The sequence below is a fragment of the Ceratocystis lukuohia genome, assembly GCF_044167205.1.
Source record: "Ceratocystis lukuohia strain C4212 chromosome Unknown Supercontig1_pilon, whole genome shotgun sequence".
Classification (NCBI taxonomy): domain Eukaryota; kingdom Fungi; phylum Ascomycota; class Sordariomycetes; order Microascales; family Ceratocystidaceae; genus Ceratocystis; species Ceratocystis lukuohia.
This window is the reverse complement of record NW_027263520.1, coordinates 5014806-5036015: the sequence shown is the minus strand read 5'-3', so window position 1 is coordinate 5036015 and position 21210 is coordinate 5014806. Positions and strand designations below refer to the sequence as shown.

General features: G+C 47.5%; 2 protein-coding genes across 2 annotated transcripts; one reads left to right on the top strand and one right to left on the bottom strand.

The window, feature by feature from the left end:
• Positions 1–2094: 2094 nt before the first annotated feature.
• On the bottom strand, positions 2095–4109 carry HOO65_011249 (ABC transporter ATP-binding protein ARB1; the record flags this gene model as incomplete). The annotated part of the gene is made up of 3 exons (XM_071005586.1): positions 2095–2221; positions 2307–3448; positions 3540–4109. 3 exons carry the CDS (start codon positions 4107–4109, stop codon positions 2095–2097), a joined length of 1839 nt encoding a protein of 612 aa, XP_070863070.1.
• A 1438-nt stretch (positions 4110–5547) lies between these two features.
• HOO65_011248 (AP-2 complex subunit mu) lies at positions 5548–6919 on the top strand (the record flags this gene model as incomplete). Its single annotated transcript, XM_071005843.1, has 2 exons — positions 5548–5884; positions 5949–6919. 2 exons carry the CDS (start codon positions 5548–5550, stop codon positions 6917–6919), a joined length of 1308 nt encoding a protein of 435 aa, XP_070863069.1.
• Positions 6920–21210: the final 14291 nt, after the last annotated feature.

Here is a 21210-nt window from a genome sequence, read left to right as displayed (position 1 = left end):
TGCCATCCAGGCTCAAGTCAGGCCAGGCCAGATTAACTTAGAGATGGGACGGGGAATGGGACAGGATGGCTATCGCAGGGATGGGGGTGGATGGTCAAAGCAAGAGAGAGAAGTAGATGCTGCTGTAGCGTGCAGGGTCAAGTAAAAATAAAAAAACAGCACTTTTGCCTCTAAACAGATGAAGAATGAATGCTAAAGCAAAGCGAGCTTTTTCTTGCTGATAAAAAAGAAGTATTATAGCAACAGCAACGAAGCCGAGAAAAAAGAGAGGAAAAAACAAAGAGCACAAGATGCGATCGTCGGTCAGCCTTGGGACAAGCTGTGCATACGAGTGGGCGGATACAGAGAAAGACAAGGCAGGTGATCAATTAGCAGGCGAATGTACTTCGCGTTGCGAGCTTTTGCCAGGCGTTCTGCTACGTGGAGAAAACAATAGACCCCAGAAAGCAATGAAGACGCCAGTCAGCAAAACGATAAGATGGCGATGGTGACTTATTCACTTCAAGAAGGCCCAAGTCTAGCTAGGCATGTCTTCAAGTCATGCAATTAAAAACCAGCCACTGTGTGAGCTTGCAGACACGACAGGGGCTGTGGTGTAGCTGCAACTAGTATAGTAGCCGTAGCACTTACAATGGGCATGCAATTGAATCGGCTGGGCTGGCAAGTTGGCGAATGCTCGCGTGCAATAATGTGATGCGGCAGTGACGATGCAGAGACAAGAACAAGGCTGTACTGGACTCAATCAGACTGGACATGCACACACATACACACAGCCAAGGGTGTGCTATAGCAGCGCAAAATAAGAGCAGAAGAGAAGAAATAAAAAGGGCGTATATAATCGTATTATAGACAACGGCGCTGTTGTTAGTTTAGATGTGGCCTGCGGTTGCTGCTGACAAGCAAACAAGAAAGAAAAATGGAAGCAAAGAAAGCAGAGAGAATGCGGGAGAGATTTGACGAAGAGAAAAAAAAATCGTCGAGGGCAAAAAAGACCACCGAAAATGCAAGGCGTAGCCAGCCAAAATAAAGTTGATGACAATTTAATTTTGAGAGCATACAAGCTTTGAATGGGAGCTTTTTTTTTGGCTGGCTCTGGCCTCTACCAACTTCCTCACCTCAGCTGGCTGCTTGAATTGGCTTGACGTGACTGGACAGACTCCACGTTTTTCTTCCTTGTTTGGCGAGTTCGGGGCTTTCCATATTAACTAAAGCCTAAGCTCATAAGCTTTTTCCCCCATGACAGGTCCAATCCAATCAGAAGATGCCCCTGGGGGAAATATAGCCGGGCTACAGGTGCCCCAGGTGTTCGCAAATGGCACTGCACTTTTGTACCGTGTATGTTTGGTGGTTCATACTGTGTACATGCACTGTCTACGCGATAACAGAGTATCAACAAATTTCATCGTGTGCGTTTCCCAGCTTTCATTTCCACAACCCTATAGTGTACGTATTAACCCTTTTACGGCTGTTATCGTTGTCACATTGATACTAAGATATCGTCACATTATTATGTTTCCGAGCATGGCTTAATGCCTCATGTCTAGTTTGACCTAAATATCTGAGGGTTGTAAACATAAAAATAATTCTTTATTTTCGCCTCATACCGCTCACATTCCCCTTTTGAGTCCTTTCTCTAGGGACTGTTTCCTTTTCCATCTTTCTATCGCAATGACAATCTTAATGGTCACATCAAGTCCTCTTCCTTTCCTTCACAAAACAATCCCCGCCCCATCCCAAAGCGTCAAAGCCATTTTTGCATCCAACCATGTTTTTCTTTTGTCTGAATCAGTCAAGGTATCCAAAATCGACTTTGAAACAAGAAACCGAGAGTCATCGTCCAAGAAAAGTGAACTGAACGAAAGGGGGAAAAAAGAGCAAAAACAGAAATCAGAAACCAGGTTTTGAAAAAAAGGACCGCAATAGCACACACAACACCAACTGAGAAAAATAGCAAAGACAACAGGGAATTCCCGATGGCAGTAAATAAAGAACAAAAAAGCATGCATGTGTGTGTGTGTGTGTGCGGCGTGAAGATGCAGATAACAAAAACGAGTCAAGTAAGAGCACTTCAATGAACGTCTTGGCTCGTTTCCTTTACACAGCGCCCTTGTCGATCATGCGCTTGCGAAGGTAGTTCTTGTACTCTGAGATGGTGCCTTCCCAAGGCTTGATCGTTCTGTTATCGCACACGAGAATTTGGTTGGCAATCTTGTCAAGGAGACTGCAAGTAAAATATGTTAGCACCACGCCCAAAAAAAAAAAAAAAAACTGAACTGAATTTATAACAATAATGGATTACAACATACCGGAAGTCGTGGGACACGACAACAACACCTCCGCTAAAAGCGTTAATAGCATCGGCAAGCGAATCAATGGTGGGGATATCTAGACCGTTGGTAGGCTCGTCAAGTAGTAGCATGTTGGGTCCGTCGATAGCCAGCAGCGCGAAAACGATACGAGACTTCTGACCTTCCGACAGAGTCCCCATCAGCGCAGTTTGTGCCTCACCAGTCAGACCATAGCGGCCTAGCTGCTGACGCCAGTATTGGTAGTCTTGGGAAACATCCTTGTACTTGTCGCGGACAAAGTCTAGGGCAGACTTGGTCAGGTCTAGCTGCTCGGCACTGTGCTGCGAGTAGATACCAAGCTTCAAGTGAGTGTGGCGAGTGACGCGGCCCTCGCGGGGGCTTAGCTTGCCAGTCATGAGACGCAAAAGGGTAGACTTGCCCACACCGTTGGGGCCGACAAGGGCGGCACGGGAGTCCATGTCGAAACCCAGGTCGATATGCTTGTACAGATCATCCTCAGCCTTGCCGGAGTAGGCGAAGCTGACATCATCAAAGGAGAGCACAGGCGGAGGCAGCTTCTCAACATCAGCGAAGCGGAAGGTGAACACCTTATCAGGAACAACAGGCTCAATGAAACCATCAGCCTCCATCTTGTCCAAAATCTTCTGGCGAGACTTGGCTTGACGCACGAGATTGGCGTAGGTACCAGCGCTGGCAATGAACTTCTTGATGTGGGTAATTTCGTCTTGCTGCTTGGTGTACGCCTTCATCTGGTTGGTCTCCTGCTCAGTGCGGGTTTTGATGTAGGAATCGTAGTTACCGCCGTAGTAAAGCAGGGTGCGCATACGCATGTCAATCATGTTGTTGCAGACACCGTTGAGGAAATCCATCGAGTGGGAAACCAGAATCAGGGTACGCTCCCACTTCTTCAGATACTCTTCCAGCCACACACAGGCCTCAAGATCCAAATGGGCAGTGGGGTCGTCGAGAAGCATAAGAGTGGGCTTGACGAATAGGGCCTTGGCAAGGGCAACACGCATTCTCCAACCACCGGACATGTCCTTGGTCTTCTTCTGGATGGTTTGCTTGTTGAAGCCTAGACCAGTCAGAATGAGCGAAGCACGGGTGGAGAAGGTAGTAGGGTCCATCTTGTCTATGTGCTAAAGGGAAGGTTAAGGGAGAGAAATATTGGAGTTAGCCGTTTGTTTGCTTCACATAAATGCAAAAGAAAGGTGTGACCTAGTTTCTTACATCGTACAGCTCCAGAAGGACAGGGCTTTCAGGGCCTTCGTCCTCCAGAAGCTTCTCAGCAACGCTCTCCAGACGAGCTAGTTCGTTCTGGGCCTCGGTGACGACCCAGTCAAGAGCACCCAGGTCGGAGGGAGGGGCACCCTCATTAAGCAGGTAGATATCGACATGGTCGGGAATTGGGTACTCGCGCGCGGCGATGGCCTTGAGAAGGGTCGACTTTCCGCAACCGTTCTCACCCAGAAGACCGTACCGACGGCCGTAGGTCAACTCCAAGGTGCCATCATTGATAAGAACGCGGCCGTGGAACACAAGCGAAGTAGAGGTGATCTTGACATCACGGCTCAGCTTGCTAGAGGACAGAACACCAGTGGTGACACGGTCTGACAGGCCGTGCTTGTCCATCTGGGCGGCGAGACGCTGCACTTCGTCCATGCTCTCAGCAGAGGTGGCGGGCACATCTTCGCCGTTGGCGCCAGCCTTGGCAGCCTTTCTAGCAGCGAGCTTAGAGGTCTTGCCCTCCTTTTCGGCCTTCTTAGCCAATCTCTTTTCCTTGGAAGCAGAGGGAGCCATGGTATTTTCTTCTTTCTTGAGGGGATTGGTAACAAGGTCGAGGTCGAGGATGAACTAGACGACAGGACGTGGGTTGTGTTAAAAAGGAAAAAAAAGAGGGTTGTCGTCGAGTCTTATTCGGTTGTTGTAGGATTTATCAGAGGGGTCAAATCTATTAGACGAAGTTCGAGCCCTGTAAAAATCAATAAGATGGAAGTGGGACGAGAGACCACAAGTTTCCGTTCAAAGCCAAAGAGCCAATATGGGTATTTATATGATAAAGGTAGCTTTGGCTGGCTTTTGATGTAGTCCGGAAATTGAATTGCAGACTCTAAACACACAGCGAAGAAGAGGGCGAAGAAGCAGTGATCTAAGCCATAAAAAAGCTGATGAAAGCAGAAGAATAGAATTTAAATTTCGAAACTTTTTTTTTTTCTTTTTGAATAATCATGCTCACTTCACCTTGGTACAAGCAAAAGTTTTGAGAGTGGGGTGGCGTTGGTGGGGAACACATGAAAACTTGATAGCGATAAGCCAATCAAGCAGAATTAGATTTGCTATATTTGTGGCTTAATCGGTCCTTAGTGCTGCTCACGGTGAATCCAGACAATGCCGGGCGCCACAGATAGGCAATGTGGCAAATGATGTCAGCGCCGGCTAGATTTGAGCGTGAAATAGGTAGAGGAGATAAAGAGCTTGCGGCAAGGCGTGTTCCACAAACAGGTTGTGTGGAGCAAATGTGCCTCACTATGCTGCGCAGTCACAAAAATGGAAATCGAAGTATCTTTTCAAAGCCATTCACTCGGCTCTACAATATTTACCATTACTACCACCCACTTAGATATCCAATGGGGCAGGCATGTAGGATTTGACATCAAAACGCACGCTCGAAAGACTTTGGAGACTATGAGGAGCATGAAGTGATGGAAGTCAATGGGTGCCTGAATCTTGCAAGAACTTCATAGCTGGTACCTAGCCTACAAGCCGAGTCATAGTAACCCTTGCAGCACACAAGGGTTTAGAACAGAACACGCCTTATCACGTGCTAAATCACATGGTAGCCATCACTATGTCACGAACCCTGAACATGGGTTGGCTGGCTTGCAAGTACCAAGCTAGCGATAGCCTGCCTACCAGTCGGCCGGGCTTTCTGATTTTGGCCTCAACTTTGTTGCCAACAAATCAATCCACGATCTCTGAATCCAAGAGAGCGCAAGTCAACCAGTAAATTTAATATCGCCAGATTTCCTGGATATGACTAATTTCTGCATGCATAGTTTTATAAGCAATAAGCCGCGCTACTTTTCATGCAATTGTTAGGTGTCCCAAGCTCCCATACTTGAGCATCGTGACCAGCATATACGACGACCCCCTTCCTTTAACTGCTAGATCTGTACTTCTCCTCGATCGTCTTCGCGACCCATAATACAATACCCTCCCCGCAACACCATCGCCCACTATGCTGTCCGGCATCCTCATCTTCAATCAAAAGGGCGAAAACCTCATCTTCCGTGCTTTTCGTAACGACTGTCGCCCGCGACTTGCCGACGTCTTTCGTATTCAGGTCATCTCCAACCCGCAGGTTAGATCGCCAATCTTGACGCTGGGAAGCACGACATTCAGCCATGTGAAGTGGGAAAACATCTATCTTGTTGCCATCACCAAAAGTAACGCCAATGCTGCGCTGGTGTTTGAGTTCTTGTACCGCCTTATTGCGTTGGGCAAGGGCTATTTTGGCAAGTTCGACGAAGAGGCCGTCAAGAATAACTTTGTGCTGATCTACGAGCTTTTGGATGGTAAGTGAGCTTTATTCGTGGAACAGAGACGCCGCGTATTTGTATAGCTGATGCCCGGCCCTAGAAATCATCGACTTCGGATACCCGCAAAATACAGAGACCGACACCCTCAAAATGTACATCACCACCGAAGGCTTGAAATCTGAACGAGCCGTCGAAGACTCGGCCAAAATCACTATGCATGCCACGGGCGCCCTTTCCTGGCGTAAAGCCGACGTCAAGTACCGGAAGAACGAGGCCTTCGTTGATGTAATCGAAGATGTCAATTTGCTTATGTCAGCACAAGGCTCTGTCTTGAGAGCAGATGTGACAGGGCAGATTGTCATGCGTGCATATCTCTCGGGAACTCCGGAATGCAAATTTGGCCTGAATGACCGTCTTCTTCTTGACAACGATGGGCTTGGCCAGCCCAGCGGGAATAGCATGGGATCCAAAGCAACCAAGGCTGCTGCCGGCAGCGTGTCGCTTGAGGATTGCCAGTTCCACCAATGTGTCAAGCTGGGAAAGTTTGATGCTGACCGTATCATCAGCTTTGTTCCTCCTGACGGGGAGTTTGAGTTGATGCGCTACCGTGCTACGGAGAATGTCAACCTGCCGTTCAAAGTGCATGCCATAGTCAACGAAGTCGGCAAAACAAAGGTAGAATATAGTATTGGCATCCGTGCTAACTTTGGCCCCAAACTATTTGCTACCAACGTGGTGGTCAAGATCCCGACGCCTCTCAACACAGCCAAGATTATAGAACGGGCCACGCAGGGCAAGGCCAAGTATGAGCCATCAGAGAACGTCATTGTATGGAAGATTGGCAGATTTGCCGGTCAGAGCGAATTTGTGTTGAGTGCTGAGGCACAGCTTTCGGCCATGACTACGCAAAAGGTGTGGTCGCGGCCACCACTAAGCATGAACTTCAGCTTGCTCATGTTCACTAGCTCAGGTCTTCTTGTGCGGTACCTCAAAGTGTTTGAAAAGAACAACTATAGCAGTGTTAAGTGGGTGCGATACATGACGCGTGCAGGCTCGTACGAAATTAGGTAAGTCTATGGGGTTCCCTACTTTTATTTTTGTCCTTCTTCTTCTTTTCTTCTTTCCCCCTACTGTTCGCCTTCACGTGCTAATTTGAACTGGTAGATTTTAATGTTGCCCCGTCCCACGAGTTGACAGGACTCATCCCCCTCCTTGATACCCTTTTCACGCTTCTGGAATGGCATGAATATGCACTAGCTCGTGGTCTTTCCTCTTATTGCTCTCCTCCACTCCGAGTTTTGTACCATCCTTGTGTCTAGACTTTATGGTTTCATGTGTCTCTTTTGTTGCTTTGTAGTACCTCCGTTTGCTAGCATTACGCACTTCATTTCTTTTTCCTTCTGCTTTTTTTTTCCAACCTCTTTGTAGGGTGGACGACTAATGTATCGCGGGCCTTTTCGTTCTTTTCGGTCTTTTTTTTTTTTTTCCTTTTTCCTTTTTACTTGGTTTTTTTTTCCCTCGCTCTCTACGGGGTGTATTGATACCGGATCTCGCCCATCTAAAAAGCCAGCTTGACCCTAAGCACAAGCACTCTCAGGCTATGCTACCTTCTTGGCAACCCGGAGCGCCTGGCCTGTGCCATCGCAGCGCAATACATGAGGGAATATACCCATCAGACGATGGTATCCATGTTGGATTCTTGGCATACATCGTCCGATGTTACTGAGCTTGCTCTCAGTTTCTTTTTGCCAGATTTTTGGTCGCTAACTGCTAGCTGCAGATTTCCGCCGTGCTGCCATAGCCTTTGTTACTTGGTTACTAACCTATCGTATGTGCTCTTGACGTGGCACTTGAGCTGGGTGGTTAGTGGATAGCTCCATCTCAACATGTCGCCACTGAAACGAGTGTGATGCTGTCTATATCGAGGCTTGGTTGTTTGTGTGACAGCTACCTACCAATTTGTCTGCGTGCTTAATGGTGGAATCTGGCACAAAGCGTAGATATGCCACTAAATCATGTGACAGCGATTTCAAGTTGCTGCTCATAAGAAACTTAGCGGGTCGCATATCTCATCTTCGTGTGAGACTCGACATTTGAACCAAAAGCCTCAATAACAGCGACTAGAATGCCTCTATTAGGGCGCTGCAGCTCTTTATACAATATATCCCAACCGTGCTTCTAAAGGCCTTGAGACTTGCACTCTTACTATGTGTATGAAGATAGATACAAATTAGGTCAAGTCTTTTCAACGCCTGTGTAACTACGCCGAGATAGCAACCCCTTGTCGTGCATTCTCCCAATGCCATGCCCCCCTGCAAAAAGCAGTAATGACCGACTGACTTGAGAACCTCTTGCAAGGGATGTTTGCTTAGAGGCAGCAGGAAATACGGGCTCTCTTTGCCTGTACTCGTTAACTTCATTTCTGTGAGGAGAGGGCGACAGACGGATGTCACGCAGTGGAACTTGGAAAACTCTATGCTGCTTTCTTACATAATTTCGTTCAACATAGACACGCGTAGCTTGGCCCCATGACGATGAACAAGGGATGACAGAGACACAGGAAGAAAACCGTGACAACATTGTCCTGACTGATGAGAGTTGAAGCTGTAGCTAGCTGTAGTGCGAGTATATGTACCGTATTTTCCCTCGTTTTTGTCTCGTCTGCTTCTTAGCAGAGTATCATATGGCAGCATATTGAAGGGGACAGTCAGAGAAAGATCCATGGCATCATCGCTCTTCTCCCTTACTCCCTTCCTTGTTAATTGAACAGACAGAGCTCTCTTTTGTCCTTTTCTCTTTTTTCCAACCCAGCTGAAGTTGAAGCCAGCCAATTTTCTTGTGCTAAGACATCAGTCTTTTAGCCGTCTAACATGCACTAAAATGCGGTAGCCGCAGTACCAGCAGCGATAATGAGACAGACAGGAGTGCTCTTTCTCTTTCTATGCTGTCCCCTCTATCAACTCAGCTTCCCCGACCGTGCGGTTCTGACCAGTCCATCTATATGGTGCAATGCACACTAGGTTGAGATTACTAACAGCACTAAAACTATCATGCACATCTAAATAAGTACTTATATGTACATACAGCATCTGTGAGATATGATGGCTGCCATGAGCCTTTTTTCCGCATCGTACTTCCAAGCTGGACATACATCATCCGACGCTGCATGCTGGTACTGCCCCTTCTCTGGCTGCTGCTCACCTGCGTATTATCTCACATCCTGCCTCTACTTGTGTCTTGTGTACATACACCCTCTCGCCCTCCCTCCCCTCCCGTCTCGCCTCGCTCCTATCGCTCCTCTTGCCCCCCTCCCCCTTGCCCTTGGCTCCTTGTTGAGTCCCAGAAAGACAGGGTATGATTATAAAGATTTTGATTTCTCGGCTGCAGAACATCTCAGTACAAGAACACAGCATTAGCATTGGTTATCTTTTCTCTGAACATTGTGCACTGTATCTCTTTTCTGCTTTGCTCTGCTCTCCAATGCTGTTTTTTAGCGTTAGACATCAACGCCTTCTGTGAGCCGTTGGCCGCTGGGGAAAAAAAAAAAAAAAGAACCTGTTTAGAGTGAGGGGACGTAGACGTTACATATAAATATAATGCGCTACGCTACGAGTGGCGTCTCTCGAGAAGGCCCTCATCTCTATCACTTCTGCTACGCTACACCACACGGTGCGCTCGTGCCTTCTGCCTACTCTGACCAAGGCCAGGCCACATGCCCAGCTTTCCCCCCCCCCCCCTCCCTTAAGTCTGTGTCTCCGTCCCATCTTTTCTAATCCCTATCCTAATTCAACCCAAGGCCCAGGTCAATCTTGTCGCCTGCCAAGTTTGCCCTGCTCGCCCACAGTTGCAGAAAAAGAACCTAGCTTGAGACATTAGCACACGTATTCACTCTTCCACTTGCGCTGTTTGTGATCTTTGTGTCAGCTGGCCATCGTCATTGACAATCTCTCGCTATATTCCTCCTCGCATTTCCTTTCTTTCTTTCTCTCTGCTACTTTCTATGGGCTTGCTGGCGTCTTGGCCACTAGCTCTGCAGGTCCCTATTTCTTCGGCCTGTCTCTGCTTCCTTTCTCCTTCCCCGTTTTTCCTCTCTTCCTTTGCCTCGCTTTCTTCCTGTCTTGTTTTCTTTTTCTTTCCTCAATATTCTTCTCGCTTAGCTCGCCTCCTTTCCCTTTCTCAGACTCGACCTAGTGTCGCCATCCATCTTCTCTTCACTTTGCTATTGCCTCCGCTGCCTCTCAGCGCCCAAATCGCAATTCCAAATCTTCTCTGCCACAAATCGCACCACAAGTCCTGGCGACTTGACCTTGGCTCGTTTGTCGGACATTGCTTCTTCGCTTGCTCGCTTCTTCATTAGACTACGGTGCCTTATTCAGACGGAAGCGAAGCGATATATACATGCACAGCACCACACATCACACACTACACACATAGCTCAACCCGGTACACTATATATATATATGCGATCATGTGTACGTATTACAGTTTGCACCAACACCACGAGCCGCCATGCACCAGACCAATAGACTTCAGTATACACTACCAATATTGCGGCTCGGCCTCCTACTCGCCGGACTCGCCGACGGCGATGATGCCATGTCCTCAGCTCATTCTTAATCCCTACGTTCCAATCATCAACCCCTCCGCCCCTTGTGAAACTAGCCCATGTACCGTCTCGTTGGCATGCCTTTCGAAGATCTGTCTATTGGAAGATCTTCGTGGCCGTTGGATATGCTGCCAATGTGGCCTGGGCAATAATACATGCCGCTGGTGCCGCCATCGCATGAAAAGATGCCCTGATACGTTTTGCTATCACTCGGTATGCTCTGAGTGCCGCCACGACTCAAATGATTTGAGCTCTCCGTCGGCTGCAGTGTGAGTATAGGGTCGAAAGGTTGAAAGTTAAGGAATGTGTCGTATAGAATGGATGGACGTGAATACTTCTGCATGATCATTCCCAGTATTTATCTGATATCACTGTAATTAGTGGGATCTACTTTACCCACCACAATCTCAATATGGCTGCAGCTACATTTGAATATGAAATCTCATAAAATTTATCAAGAAACTTGTCATGAACTTGCGTCTAGATCCAACCCGCCTTAGTGTTGGCTTTGTGTAACCATGCATAGATGGTACGAATTGCTGCAGGCCAATGGGCAGGCTCTGTGTAAGTCTGCTGACCCTAACAGACCCTAGGGAACATGGTACATACATTGATACGAGCTGATTTCAGCGGAGGGACAAGCCAGAGCAAGCTGCTTGCCAAGACAGCTTGCCGGGTACCTACACAAGCTCTAATTAGGACACAGCAGAGGAGGATAACAATAAATGATTCGCAAGCCATTTGGTATCATTTGACTCAAATCGAGGCCGATGATGGCGGATAAACAAATCTAGAGCTAAACGGAGAAAAAAGAACAAGAAAGAGGCCCTGGCGTTCAGATGAAATATTGGTTTTAATGTGATTGGGACATCCCTCGCTAGGAAGCTTCCATGCTCTGGGGAGGGGGGGCGAGACGAGATGGGTTTGAGACAGTGCCATGGCGAGCGATCTCGGGATGAAGTGTGGGATATTGATGGAAAGACGACAAGGTGAAAGACAAGACATGCAGTGGAATCTATAGTGCCCGTGAAAATTAGGATGAATATAGGGGTATGAGATAGAGCGAGCGATTTCTGTGAAGCAGTGCGGCATTGGTCCCTGATTAACGTGATTAATGAAACCTCAGTGACAGGCCCGATTTTGACACCCAATTGGTTTAGTTTTGACGTCTAGGCCAAGCTTGTGAGCCATGGAGATCGTCCATACTTGGGGGAAGAGCACGGCTAGCTGCAAATCTCAGGATGCATACATATATACATTTGGGCTCAGGGTTAGCTGCATTGTGGTTCATAGGAAGGAGGCTGGTCAAAGTTGGTGATTTTCGAGTTTGCAAGCCCACACGACGAGTCATTTGCCTACACCCATTCACGATATACGGCACCAGCCATAGGCCAAGTGTGTTTTTGATGTGACTCGCCTTTCACAGCAGGATGGCCACGCTAGGTTTCTGAAAGGAAAACGGAAGGAATGGTCTCAACTGCGGCTTAATCTATACAGAAGCCGTGTCAATATCTGTACAAGCCAGAGACGGCCATGAGGGTGGCTGCAGACGCACAACGCCTAATCTGAAAACTCCATCGAAGCCACATAGGGGTTGACCACACAACATGCTGCCAAAAACCAAAATTTTAGAATAAGGGCCAAAAATGCACAGCCTAAACTTGGAAGAAAAAAAAAAAGACGGATAGAGAAAGGAGGGGGGAAGGGAGAGACCCGACCTGTGGGCCATCTTAGATCTAAGCTGGGATATGGCAACGGGCCGCGGTGTAACATACAAGCCCGCGTATACCACAATGTAGGACTCAAGAACAAAGGACCCTTCTCTTCACAAAGCAAGGCAACTTTCGCCTTTTGAGCGAAATAGCCAAGAAACAGGCCGTTGGGCCCAGAACTATGGACAAAAAGGGGAAGAAGAGGTGGGGGAGGGGGCAAGAGAAAAGGTTGCTCACTTGTATCCCAGTGTCCTACACATGTTCCCGTAAGCCAGGCTTCGGCTGCACCGGCTTCCGTTCCTCAAATCAGATCTTGACCGGCCCTACTTGAAGAGGAGAGCTTAGGCGGCTTGCTTTTCGCCTAAGTATCCTGACTCCATGAGATATTGTCTTCAGAGAAGGGTGGTCTGTGTAGCTTGCATTGACGAGAATAATCTTTTCCCTTTTTTTCTCTTCTTTTCTTTTCTTTCTTTTTTCTCTTATGGGAAATGTGATTAGGCAAAAAAAAAAAAGACCAAGTTGTCTCTGGCATTGCAAACTAACACCAAAGCGCAAAGACACGATAATAATATCCAAGACACTAGGAAATACTGCTCGCTATGCAAGACAACCGACTCATCCCAAAAGAGAATTAGTCGAGAAATATGAGCCGCCTGGCTCGTCAAGGTCTAAAGGTCTTTTTTTCTGTGTCTTCGCACTGAGGAAAAAAGACCTCGACTGGCCCAAGCCCTCAAGCTAAACATCATTACTGAAAACTCGCCTGGATCTGCTACTAAAGGTACATCACCAAAGCTAAAACCAAACCACAAAGGGGAGAAGGAGAAGGAGAAGGGGGCAGGGGGTAAGGGGGGGTGGTAACTCGATAGAACAAAGGAAAAAAACAAACAAAAAGAGACCTTGTGGTACTGTGTAACAGCCAAACAAAACTGACAGTTTTGAGTACTCCCAAGTTCTTTTCTGGGTCTTATGGGCGTTTGGATTTTGGCTTTTGGCTTTTTTTGAGTAGCCTAGCCCAAGACGGTCCCCAGTGAGTGGTAAAGGCCCTCGCACAGCACGTTGGCTTGTGGCCCAAAAAGCCTGGGCGAGAGGGAGTGAGCTTGACAGAGACTCGGGACACTCGAGGAATCAAAATCCGCTGTTGTTCTGTTCTACTATTCTTTGTACACTCTGCATTATTGCCATCCTGGCGTGTAATTCCGCCCACAAGTCAACAAGCGAGATCTTGTGTGAAGTGTTCTGTGATCTGGCATCTACATTGTCTACCGTGCCCATGGGACTGGGGACATCAGCTTCTACTGCACAACGATCTATCGGCCTTAAGACGGCCCAAAAGCCTGGCATTAACGGTAGGCAAAAAAATAAAAGAAAAAAAAGGGAGGGAGAAGATAACAGAAAAGATGGAGATCAAGATGACAGACAAAACTGAGTCGCCGAGAAGCGAGAATGTGTCTCTACCACGATCCTGACTTTGACAATCTACCCGCCCCAGATAATGCGACGTGCCTTTTTTTTTTTTTTCTCCTTCTTGTATAGAGAAAGGCACTCACTCCGGGGATATTTCAAAGCCATAACACGAGAGTGGAAAGGGGAAAAAAAAAAAAGGAAAAAAAAAGCATGCTCCAAGTCAGTAATGGCTGTGTTTCCCGTTCGGCTCGGATTCCGCAGCGCTTCTCGTCTCTTGTCTTTAATCTACTTCTGCGGGAGCGAGTGTGAGAAATAATCATAGTAGGCTTGATAGACACGCACGCCTTCACCACTCCTACACACAAAGGTGCAAAAAGCCGTTGAGGGTTTGCGCCTTTGCCAGTCCTCCAGAAATGCATATAAGAGCCGAAGCCTGTCTGCTCCTTTTCCGTCTCCAGCTCCGTTCTTTGCTCACAGCTCATCCAACCAGAAACTTCTTTTCTCTTGCTCGCCCTTTCCACACTGCATCTCTCTAGCCTCCCACTTATTTCCAAGTAAGTCCTGCTTCGACGGCCCAGCTTCAGCCGGCTGCCCCAAAAGACTAACAAGCTTGGTGTTGCTCACAGCACACAATATAGAATAACCTCCTCACACGCCCCCCTCTCTCCCTTACATTCGTTCCTCCCCCCCCCCGCGCAATTATTTGTCAACGACAGTCAGCCTAAAAAAAGATCTCAAGAAAAAAAAACGCACAGACAAAACAGTTAAAATCCAGGCCCGAAGCTTTGTTCTCGGTAGTCGCTGCTTGGAGCACTCAGACACAAAGCAAACCCACTCTCCAGTATCCATCCCCTCCTCCAAGCCACATCTTCTTTGTATGCCAAGGCAAGCCCGTTCTTCTACTCCAATTTGCTGTTCCTGCTCCTGCTCCTTGCTCCGTTTGCTCTTTTTTTTTTCTGGCCCCATTACGAGCCCTCCTTCTTCGTCTCGCCGAGTAGTTTGATATCTCAAGGCTTGGCATTCTTGTTTGGGTATCAAACAGCAACAATAGCGGCAGCAACAACAACAACGACAACAACCCTTCCTAGGTTTTGCCCTTGTTTTTTATTTCACACGCCATTTGCCCTTTGTATCGTTATACTTGGGCTCCTTCTCGTCTCACAAGGCTTCCTTTACCCAACTTTAGCACTTGGAGTCTTTGGTCAAGTCAAGCCTGCTTTGCTTGCTTAGTCCAGGTCCCAAGCTTTTGTCAAGACTTATCTTGTTCCTCCACTTTTATTTTTCATTCTCGATCTCACCACTTCAACGCTCCTCTGCTCCTTTTATACTGCCTGTGCTTCTAGGCGCGACCTTTTTTCTCTCATTGTTCCTTTGTTGGCTCTTGTTGGGCCACTGTTGACCTCCTAGCGTTGCGTTTCTCTTTTCTCTTTTCTTTTTTTTTTCTTCTTTTTTTTTTCTTCTTTTTTTTTTCTTCTTTTTGTCTTTCTGAGGTTGGCGAGCCTACAGTCAGCCTGGCTCACTTTTGCGGGTCTTTTACCAAGAAATACAACTTGGTTTTCAACCTCACTTCACAGGTATTATACAGCCCAGAACAAGACACATCATATACATCAACGTCCCCAACTCAAGACGGAATCAGCTACAGCCAACAACAGACGAAAAAACTCGGGTATCAAAAGCAACCGAGCAATTTGTCTTCTCCCTCTTCTTCGCCTTCCTCTTCTCCTTCTTCTCTCTTGGTCATTTCTTTTGCTTTTTTTTTTTTTTTTTTTTTTTTTCTTTTTTTTTGTCTCTTCCTTATTTGCCAAGAAGCCCTTCCTCATCTTTCGTCTGAGCATCCTTCGAGTGCCTTCCCATCTAGCCAATATCTTCCAAATAGGGTAAGACCGGATTCGATCTTATACTACAAGTAGTAGTTACTCCCACTTCCACGTTATTTCTCCTGCCGCTTTGTCTTTGCGTGCCTTCCCTGCGCTGACGACATCGAGTCTTGTTCAATTTCTAAATTTTGCTGTTCTTTCCCTTTTCTCTTTTCCTTCTTTCCTCCCCTTCTATTTTTGCCCGCTCTTGCCTTCGGCCTTATTTAACGTCCAACGTCCTGTCCTGTCCTGTCCTGTCCTGTCTTTATCTAACTCACACAATCTGCACATAAAATCTAGAATTTATTATTCCTGGTGATCCTATCCAAGAGGTCTGTCTTATCTCGCCCCAACACTCGACGACTACTCTCTTTCCTTTCCTTCTTTTTCTTTTCCTCTCTACCTATCTTGAAATTGGTTAGGAAGACCTATCAGCTATCAACTGGCAACTTTCGGCGGCCTTCCCAAGTTCCCTATTTGTTCTTGCTTGCCATCTCCTGCTGCTTGTTTTGCTCCGCCAATCAAGCACCAAGCTTAGACTTACACCAACTTGTGTTGCATCTCGTCCACATTCGATCCTCCAACCCTACTTCATTCTTTTTGGCCTTCTTTTTTACAGCCCTGCAACCCTTACCCTGCAAGCTACGACAACACCCCCCTGTCCACCCACCAACTTTCTACGACTCTTTTTCCTTTTTCTTTTTTCTTTTTTTCTTCTGCAGTCCTTCATCATGTGCATCCAGATTTCATACGAACTGCCCTGCCAACATATCCGAACGTTGATTAGCTATTGCGGTGAGGGCGCCCCTCGGCCGTCATGCAAAGGAGTGCGTCCACACCGCATGCCATACCCACCTCCACCAGGTGTAGATGTTCGTGAAGTCCCAGACTGCCCGCTGCCCAACTGCCCGTACGAAGTGCGCAACCGCTGCTGGAACTGCTGTTGGTGTGGCAAAAGCCGCAATATGGGTGGCCGCTGTGACTGCATCATGATCAGCGATGGGAATGAGTACCGTTGTGACCACATTTGCTGTCATAACTGTGAGGCCGGCTATCGCTAGCTAGTGAGGTTTGAAAAATCCAAGAAGAGAGAAGGGGGGTAGCAGTTGAATTTCGAAGAAAGAGCCGGCGGGGCATTTTGGTCCTTCGGGCTCTTCTCGTTTCTTCTCGCATGGCCTTTCCTCCTCATCCCCTGTTGCGTTTTTGTCTTGCCTTGTTTTCAGCTTCTTCTCTCCTACTACTACTACAAGGGTTGTTATCATTCTTTTTTTTTTTTTTTTTCTTTTTTTATTTCTTCTTTCTGGCATTTTGACCTGATCATGCTGATTGTTGTTTCTGGTGACCCCATATCAACTTTCTTCATCGATTATGTTTGATGTCTTTCTGCGCCAGCGTTTTAGTGTTCCAGGTGCCTCCTTTTTTCTGTGGTTTTTGTTTTGTCTTTTGATAACATACTATGCTATTGTGCTTTTTTCTTTTCTTTTCTTTTCGATGTTCTTTTTTTCCTGCCTATTTCTCCCTTTTCTTCCCCCTTATCTTCTTCTCCTGACATATTCCGCCTTTTACTTTTTTTTTCTTTTCCTTTTATTTCTCTGGCTTTGATGAATCTACTCTATAAACTCCTACTCTTTACATAGAATCTTGATTTTACTTTTCTTTGTTCCTGGTTTGTTTCAGTCACGTCCGTACATGATGGCTTATATTGCTTCAAGTTGGAATGTTCTATCTGGCTTTGCTTTCTGCTATCAAGCTCTTTGTCTTGTTTCTAGGCACATGTTCATATGGCTGGCACCTTGCTTGTACAAATACAACCGTGCTCATAAGCACTATCTATTCTCAGATAAGACGCTCACTCGCTAGCCTACTAGCCTCGATATCCTATCCTCATGTAGTACCATGTCAATAGGCAAGGGAAGGGGGGCCGTTTCTTTTCTTCACCATTTTGTCTTATTTTTTCTTCGGAAATTATCTCCGCTTTCTTGGAGGCGTGCATTACATTACAGGACCGCGAACTATGGGCCCATCCCTTTAAATACGTCCCTCATGATTTCGTGCTGCTCACTGCTGCTACCGCTACTGTTACGGGCGGCTACGACTACAACTACAACTGCAGCTACTCCTATTCCTATTACTTCTTTTTACTCTTTTAGGCATTGTTATTGTTGTCTCCGTGTGCGACCGGATGATCAGCAGGATGAAGACCCGGTCCAGCATGCCTGTTTCCTTTTCCCTTGCCCCATTCCCCCATTGCTGTAGTCTAGTTTACCTTTTTCCTCATTGAGCTGGACCCTTTGTCTGCGCCTACTTATTGACCCTCTTTCTCTTCCCTTCTCGTCATCTCTCGTCCTATCTCGTTCATTTTTTCGCCACTTGTTTCCGTATTGATCATTAGAACCCTCGGCGCAAGTTGTAGTATGTGTCGTGTGCATATTAATATGCCCGCACAAACCTAAACATAGCTTTGGGAATCCTTGTATCCTGGTTACCCATAGAGCCCTTGGCGCGTGGTGTGGGGCGGCGGGATTCTTACTTCTAGGGAGGGGGGCCTAGTGTTGCTATTTGATAATAGTATTTTTTCGTCTTTGGTGATGCGGACATAACGAAAGCTACAGCTACGGACACACACGCTCTCATACTCACACACACCCACTCAGGATTTGCTTCCTCACACTCACACATGTCTGTTGCATTGGATCAAAGCTTAATGTCGGCTCTATTCCAACCCGCCACCGACTCTTAAGTTTCTTAGAAGATTATGCCAAGACCGTGGGTGGCCATGGACAGAACGAAGAGAAAAGGAGCACAATGTCTTCAATGGTCTGGATTGGACGTCTCTTGAGTTGGGCTAAACCTATAATCTGGAGTTCTGTCTTCTTGTCTGAAAACAAACAGAAGGGAGCAGAAACAGCAACAACAAAAGGGAGTTCGCTCTCCATCTTTCTCTGTCTAGCCAGTCTTGCCAAGTCCAGGGTCATCAGTTGTCGAACAAGGGGAAACCAGCTCATGCCGTGCTACGCTCCAAGCTAGGCCATTTTTACCCTGGTACAACCGACTTGGGCTTTCGTTCTTCCCATCGTATCTCTTCACTACGTCAGCTGGCCCCTTTCTTTTCCTCCAGGCCAGCAATATTGTAGATTAAGTACTTGTACTTTACTTACGCCCAGGTAATATCACACAACCTGCATACATGTATGGCAGTCAGCTCCATCCCTTCGCATCGATGTGCGGCTACAGGCTTCAAGATGGTAGCTGTAGCATGATTTAATCCCTGTTTCCCGGCTCGAGTTCCCCAACTTTACATAAGCCCATGCAGCTGAGTATCATACAGGCTCCAAAGGCCCCGTGAACTGGAAACTCTAGGCGTTGGGCGTGCTGGGTGCTGCTGTTGACGTTAGTTGTTGTTGGGGTGAGTGTCTTGAAAGCTGGGGGACGAACAAGATGCAGAGCAAGCCTGTTGATACAGCTAGCAGTAGAGAAAATCAGTAAATCAGTATGCATATAGGGGCTCTGCTACTCGTAAACATGCTGATCCTAGACACGAATGCATCGCCGTGTTTCTGTTAGCACAATAACGAGTCCCAGTGTAGCCGGAGTGACTCTCAGCTGGCACCGAATGCTCGCTTTGGGGGGGGGGGGGGGTAGGTTGATTTTCTCCCCCCTCTATAAACCGAGAAAGCACTGCTTGAGCCACCAAATTTGGGCGAAAGTACCGCCGCTTTTAGAGGTGCCTGCGTGCGGGAGAACCGTGCAAAACAGGTGAGAGAGGTGCTCAATACCACTCTCCCATGGCTGCCAAACGGACACCCGCACGTGCCAGGATCCTTTTCGACCCCAGCAGGGATCAACTTCTTGACCCTCCTTCCCTTAGTCCCGATTCCTGTTTCCTCTCGTCATGTTGGCTCTCTAGCCGCCGAAGTCGACTGAGTGCGGGTCATCACAGCCGCCGTCCATAAACAGCCGTAGCGACTCCGTGCCTCTATATCTTTGCCTCAAGCACCGCTTATCGGTCACCGAGTCTTTCCAAATATGACCGTGGGCTCGACTACAGTTTCACACGCGGGCACGAGGAGAAGCCGCGACGCATTCCCTGAGAACCCTTCTCTACCTAAAAGGCGCAAAGCCAAGTTGAGAGGTAGAAGAAGACGCTCCTGGTGGAATAACATGCTGATTTCCGAACGCAACTGAGCCCTGTTCGCTCTACTAAACCGCACCACGCCCACGAAACACAACCCAACGTTATTGTTTGATGTTTGACGCGAAGTTTGAGCTTTGCTGATGTGCCGATAGTATTATCATAGCGTCTTGGTTCTTCGTTTTGACCGCTGACTGCCAAATATCAATGGCAAACTGATGCTCAATGTGAACAACCTATGTATGCCCCTGACGATTAACACCGCATACGACGCAAGTATTTCCCCGGTGAATGGCACCGCATCCAAATAGCCGGCTGCTACTAGACACCATGTCACATAGGGGGTAAGGCCTGCTAGGCTTGTGTATGGCGAGTGCAAGAAACCAAAAGAAGATGGTCTGGCTGAAGTTCTCTTCTGTCTAGCCAGCCCCAGAGAATGGTTTATCCTAAAATATCGTGACATCCACCATCACTACCTGAAGCACCCGCGGCCAGAGAGTGAAAGACATACAACAGGATAGGCACTGTGTGGCTAAGTGTTGTTTGTTTTTTGGGACCTGGGTTGGATAGCACACCATGGTCTGGAAATGGACGTAAGAAATGGGATTTATTATTACGCCTCGAAGCTCGAACCGAAACAGCACCAATTCCCAAGATACATTGCCCAAATAGCATCCCTGTCTCCTTCAGCCGGTTGCGCCTGATTGCTGCTTGTGCTTCCTTATGCTCTGCAGATTCCCGTGGCTTAGCAGTATTACTATATTAGCAAACTTACCTGAAGCCTATTCTCCAGTGTCTTATGTGCTGCGGCTGATGCAGCGCTCGCTTTTCATGACATGTGGCGAGGGTGAAATCGAAAACAGTGGGCTTGGAGCGTGTGGAGGGGGGGAGAGGGACCTGTCTTCCTAGGTATCTTGCATCAAGGCAGCTAGTAGCCAGTGCAAATTAGATTATTGCTCAAGCGGCTTTCATGTTTGGCGCCCAACTTTGACCATCAAAACAAGGGTAGAAAGAGATGTTGCTTCTTAGCGTGTCAGTGCATTGGAGCATCTCTATACGGTATGCTGTTCACTTTCGGCAGTGAAACAGGAAGTGTTCGGCCGTCTCTCTCGCTTGCTCGCAACCATTCTGGTCCGATGGCGCTTTTTCAGTGCAGAAGTACGAGCCTAGTCTCACTCTTCTGTTCTGAGCTCTGCAAATACACTGACTTCTTTCTGTAGTGTAATGAGGCTGCTAGCCTGTCCTTGGTCTCTCTGTCTGCTTATTGATATCTTAGTACGCCTAGAGAAAAGGGCAGTGAGCCTCACACGATCAGCTCCCCGCTCATGTTTGGTCGCCAGGGTGTATCTATCATGTACTCTAAGTATCCTAGTCGGTACTCCCTCTCTCTTGCGTAGGAGCGATGCCGTACTGGCCGCCCGTAAATGCGCAAGCTAGCGTATGCTCGTCCCGATTAGTGCTGCTTCTGATGGAAACCTGTCTTTCTGTCCACTTCTCGCCATGGCCCAAATGTGTTCTTAGGCCACCCCCGTTCCAAAACCTGATCTATCCTAGCATACGATACACTGGGGTATTGAAAATACTGGGTGGCCAAGTACTTTTCCAAGATCTAGTTGGCGACATCACATAGTGTCCCAAACTGATATGTT